The 6,000-nt window shown below is 36.0% G+C and overlaps 1 protein-coding gene across 2 annotated transcripts in view; it reads right to left on the bottom strand.

Annotated features, from left to right (window-relative positions):
- The window catches only part of LOC106869941 (ras-related protein Rab-5B), an 80,938-nt gene that overhangs the window by 15,750 nt on the left and 59,188 nt on the right, over positions 1 to 6,000 (bottom strand). For both annotated transcript variants that reach the window (XM_014915878.2, XM_014915877.2), the window contains exon 2: positions 563 to 758. In XM_014915878.2, the coding sequence (XP_014771364.1) occupies positions 563 to 725 (163 nt within the window). In that variant the 5' untranslated portion in view covers positions 726 to 758. The remainder of the gene's footprint in view (positions 1 to 562; positions 759 to 6,000) is intronic.

The raw sequence follows: 6,000 nt of genomic DNA, 5'->3' as shown, positions 1-6,000 counted from the left end.
TATATATATATAAAAACATAATATCACAGTACTATCATGATTACATGAACTACTGCAGCATATATAATACATCACTACAGTAGCATAACTAGTCAGAGAAAAGCCAATATAACTTGGTTGCAAGCACTGTGCCTTCACTAATTGTTTGGCGTTAGGAAGGGCATCCAGCTGTAGAAACTCTGCCAAATTTAGATTGGAGCCTGGTGTTGCCATCCGGTTTCACCAGTCCTCAGTCAAGTCGTCCAACCCATGGAAAGCGGATGTTAAACGATGATGATGATGATTTATGTAGTCACAAGCAGACAGACACTGAAGTGGGAGAGCGCTGCACCAGCACTTGGAAGGTACTCATTTCAGATGAGTAAAATGAACTGCCTTTGGTGAAAGATACACAATGCCAACTGTTCCAAGAATCAAACCTAAGACCTTAAGATTGTGAGCTCAACACTAACTATTGGACTATGTGCCTTCACTCATGACTACATTATAGTTGCAGCAGATATAAAACAGGACTACAGTGCTACTGTAGTATGTATAAAACAAATAGAAATCAAGGACTTACCTCCTATCGTACTCTCTTGATACTCATGAAACTGCCCTTTTACAAAGCGCAAAACCAAACTTGACTTGCCCACAGCTGACTCTCCAAGGAGAACTAATTTAAACTGACATATTTTGCCTTGTGTGGCACCATTTGGGCGTTGGGCTGCTCCTCTGTTGGCCATCTTTTCAAAGAATCCTCAGTTGTAACAAGCAATCTAAAAAATATCAAAAAGAAAAAGAAAAACAATTAAAAACATTGCAAAACCTCCATAACATATTTCAAAAGATTATTGGATGTGAAACTTAAAAAATGATCAAGATATTGTTCTGAAAATCATAAATGAAGCATGCACAACTTTCCAAGCTTCATACAGTTACTGCTTATTAGAAAAAAGAGTAAGATTATAGTAATAAGCGGCTCTTGTTCCTTATGCAGTTGCTTGACCTCCTAGAAACAGCAGCCAAATCTCACTCAATACTTTACTGTCTGAATAGAAGGGCACATAATAGGCAATGTTGTCATTGATACAATAAAAAAAATTTTTTTAAGTAACATGATGGTCATGACAAACACTTTTGATCACAGCTTATCAGGGGACTTAAGCAACAGCTGCTTTTTACCATTTTAGGTAAGATAGAAAGATTTCAGTGCAGCTGACCAACAGATTTCAGGATGTTATGGTGGAGACAATGGTGACAACTGATTTCTGAAGGAATACACTGTAGTGTTTTGTTTACTCCACATATACTGAAGGAATTTAACTGTTCTGCAAACTTACTAAACTCTGTTATAGTGTCCCCCATCACTAATAATAGTGATCTAACCTATTTAGGATCCCCACTTGACCTACTAATAGATAAGACAACCTGATGAGAGAGTATATGGTCATCCAATCTGCAAGAAAGAGCTGCCAAATCACATGCTACCACTTCAAAAAGGAAAGGACAAACCACTTTGTGTAGTCCCTAATATACAAAATAGCTGAACAACAAAATTTGTGAACAGGGACTAAGTCAGTGCCATGCCAAAATATGAACTTGCATTTGAATATTCTAACTCGGGCTTGTTTAACTAACAGCATCTCACCATCAAAGAATATGTCATTCATTCTGAAGCCATACAAATTTAACCAGTCAAACATTTCAGATTCCAAAGTGATTATTGACAGTCGTCACACATACTTCTAAATGAACTCGAGAGGGTTAACAACACAAGTGTGTAATTAACCTGGTATAAGCAGCTACAGCAGGAGAGAAATCTGTTCTGTAAATGACCTTAACAAACCATGTCCGCAAGTTATTTTCTACTAGACAGAAACGTGTTATGACAAGTGAGCATAATAAACCATACCGGTAGTGGGAACCTCTATAGTCACCGAGCCTGCTAAAAGCAGGTACTAAATCTCCCTCATACAACATCAAATTAGAGGGAAAAGAAAAGACACATTGATGCATTAGATTTTGTAGCCCAAAATATGCAATCCAAACTCATTCATGGATGCCAGGTTAATCAAACTAACAATGACTGGCTGGTAGGCTAAACTACCATCATTAGTCTATACAACTGACTAAATATTCATCCTGAATGCAATGAAATGGTAGAGTACTCTTGTCAAGTAGTGTGAATGGAATACATCCATTGCTAGTGGTTGTTTTGTTTACAGCCCATTCACTTAACATTCACTGTGAAGGCAACATCATGATGAGTATGGATTTCACTTGACACAAATAGTCATTTTATTGTCACACAATCACACCATATTATACAACATTATACTTTTATTACACACTTCACTTTATTATATAAGGTATGAATTAAGTTGTTTGTGTACAAAATATTTATGTTAACTGTTATGAAAGCAGGGGTTAGCCTACTGTCAACCATCACCCAAGATAACACTGAATTACAGAAGTTAAGGTCCACATTTTATATCTGCAGTATAAGAATGGTAGAGTATTTTTAGGTTAAAAATGTCACCATATCATCATCATCATTGTTTAACATCCACCTTCCATGCTGGCATGGGTTGGATATATATATGGCAACCTAGAACAGAATACTAACTTGGACAATCTGGAAATAAACACCAAATTTTGCTAAATAACATTAAACACACACACACACACACACACACATTCAAACTGCTCCAGCCTTTGGAATGTCATCCTTGATGTATGCAGCTGAGTATTAACCTGGTGGAAGAACACCTTTCGTCTTGAAGCCAAAGATGGTCATTTTCCTTCTAGCGCTGACTTAAGCTGCTCAACGTAAATCTCCTCTGTTATCATTTGGTTTGCGTTTAAAAGTTCAAATTCAACTAAACCTTTCATATCGCACCAAACATAACACCTTACATGGGTGAAGACCGTCTTTAGCCTGGTGGTGACGGTGTTTCTCCTTTCCCTACCCATTGTCTTTGGTGCTGGACATTTTTACAGAGAACCCATTTCTCGTAACCAGTCACTATTCAGTCCAAAAAAGGTCCATATGTGAGACATGACAGCAAAGAAGAGCATAACCCTATTTTTCCAGGACTATACTGTCTATATAACACCCACACTTCTGTTGTTACTATACCAGCTTTTGTTCCCTGAACTAAGAAGCAGTGTACCACTCCGACACCACCCACTTCACCTCTGAAACTCCTGGAATGATTTTGTCTATACCTCTCATTGATCTTCATCAGACTGGGAAGGTCAACAAAAGGTTGTGGGTGATGTCACTTTCCTCACTTTAAATCATAGATTAGATTAGACTGAGCACGAAACATGCATAACAAAACAATGAATGATCTCATTTGGAATTCCAGCCTACAAGTCAAATGTCACTTACTCACAAATTCAGAAAGAGGCAAAGTTTCTTTTTCTTTTTTTCATGTATGTTTTTGTTTACCAACACTCAACAATAGTAGCTACTCGGCACTGGTTATATAACGTTTTACAGATGGTTGATTCGGAAAGAAATCAGTGTATCTAGACAACCTTTAGAAGACTCAAGAGAATCTGATTAAATTTTTTAGCTTATAACAGTTGTGGAGTTTTGACCCTTCCATTAACCATTCGGTTCTGTTGCTTTTGTGGAATTTAGTTAAAGTAGTCATTATTAAGCTGGTGTTTGGAACATAAATTAGCATGGAAAGATTTTAATTTAAATCACTTTAAAACAACAAGTTGTATCACCAAACCAAGGGTAGATTTGGGTACGCTGATTACAAAAAGGGTTAGAAGTTAAAGTGTTGAAAGCAAGATTTAACACAGTCGGAAAGAAGGGTCTGACTGTATCTCTTACTCTTGTTTATTTCTTTGTTCTATGATGAAATTTAGAGCAAGACATTCAAGAATACACACACATACACAACTATGTTTTATCTATTCAGAACAGATAAGATATAATTAGCAGTAGTCATGAACAGGGGTTGATTCAATTGACTTTATGCCTCATATAAAATATAACAGGCTTGCGTCAATCATTGCTGCTACTGCTATAAAGAGTTTGTCAATTCAAATTCAGTTGTGAACTCTACCTTAACAGGTATAAATAAAAGAAAAAAACAAGTAGTAGCTGACCTAGCCAGCCTTACGCACTTCAACAATAAGCACTCAAGAGAAGTGAACAGGTGTTAAAAATAAAGAAACAACTATGTGGACCACATTACACAGCATATATCAATGACTCTAGAAAAACTATTCTATGGTATATACATACATATACACACACACACACACATATAGCTATGCCAACCTCAGCTGTTCCAAAAGAAACATCCTACAACTGAAAGAAAAAAAAAGTTTCAGACAAACTATAAAAGCATGTGTTTGTGGCTGTATATGAAGGTGTGCAATTATTTAAGTCTATAATATATAGTCTCACTTAGGTAACCAAATGGAGACGAACTAACCTCAACCCACTGAAGATTACAAGCATCCACTGCCATACACAAGGGGAAAAAATGCTGCAGATTTTGACTAAATAGTTACTGCTCATATGAGTGTGCATGTTTTATAGACAAGCATTAATCTAGGACAGAAAGAGTTACCACAAGTGTTGAATCTCACATTTGTTGTATAACTAGGAAAATTGCATTACTGATTACCACCATAGAGATCTTGCTATTACATTCTGTCAAGTCTATGCTGTTTGTGTGTGTGTGTATATATATATATATATACATACATACACACAATACTATCTCACCATATACAACATTAGATCACAGATAATTTTATGGTCACTTAATGCCAAGCTAAGTGTAACACAGTTCCCCAAGTTCAATGGAGATGGGATTTGAGCTGACTAGGAGAACTTGCTCTTTTCGTCTTAGACTAGAGACAGTAAACGCTTCATATATATTTATATCTGAACCAAGTATGTATCGGGTGTGCTTGTTCCCTATCACATGGTTCTGAGTTCAGTCCCACTGTGAGACATCTTGGGCAAAATCTTTTACAATAGCCTTGTCTTTACCAGAGCCTTGTGAGTGGAATTTTGGTAGATGGAAATGCAACAGGTAATGTTGAAGAAAGTTATGTTCATCTGACTGAATACTGTTCAAGGGTAGATCTTTGTCCCATTCCCCAAAGTTATAGATTAGAGAGTTATGCAATAGGCTTAATGATCTTTGTTGTTAAGGAACAGATTAAAAAAAGCTAACGAGCCCCTGTGCAGATAAACAAATAAGCACTTCACACTGGAATGCCAGACAATAAAAGTAACTCTAAACACACACACACACATACAAAATATACATAAATCACTTAAAAACTTAGCTGTTGTGACAGCTCTAGAAGAAAAAAATTCAGATAATAATTTTAGTTGTGCTTTTCTTCTCTTCAATTCAACATGAGACTGGCTATAGAGAACCTGGCGAGAATAGTTTGAAACAAATGGTCTGGTCTCAAAGCCAATAATTTTGGCATAATAACCCACCTTTTTCCAATCGTTATAAAGCAAAAATAGTGTATGTGTGTGTGTGTGTGTGTGGGGGGAAGATACACTAAAAGTAAGTAACTCAAAAGGACCAGCTGCAGAAATTTAGATAAAATAGGATACATCCCACTTCAAATAGCATACACAATAGAGTCTTAATTTATTAAAGCTTCTTTTAAATACAGAGAAAGAAGACAAAGCTACCTGGTGGCCATTGCTAACAACCTTAAGTAAACAAAAAAATCTTTTAAATAAAGGGGGAGATAATTAAAAGAAATTAGGAATAAAATCAAGTGAATTAATGCTTAAGCAAAACAAGAAATGACAATCTGTTCTTCATTTGAAATTCTCTCTCCTTGTCATCCAATCAAAAACAATTGTCCTCTTCACAGTTGAGTTATTAACAGTAAGAAGAGTAGGATTCAAATATGGAGGAAAAAAAAAAAAAAGCCCCAACAAATTTAAACCACTTCAACTGGCCTATAAAAAAAAATAAAACAACGGTAAAATAGCATGGAGGTGATTTCAAT

Source organism: Octopus bimaculoides, chromosome 10 (assembly GCF_001194135.2).
Source record: "Octopus bimaculoides isolate UCB-OBI-ISO-001 chromosome 10, ASM119413v2, whole genome shotgun sequence".
Classification (NCBI taxonomy): Eukaryota; Metazoa; Mollusca; class Cephalopoda; order Octopoda; family Octopodidae; genus Octopus; species Octopus bimaculoides.
Note: the sequence above shows the minus strand (reverse complement) of the source record. Positions and strands in the feature narration are given on the sequence as shown.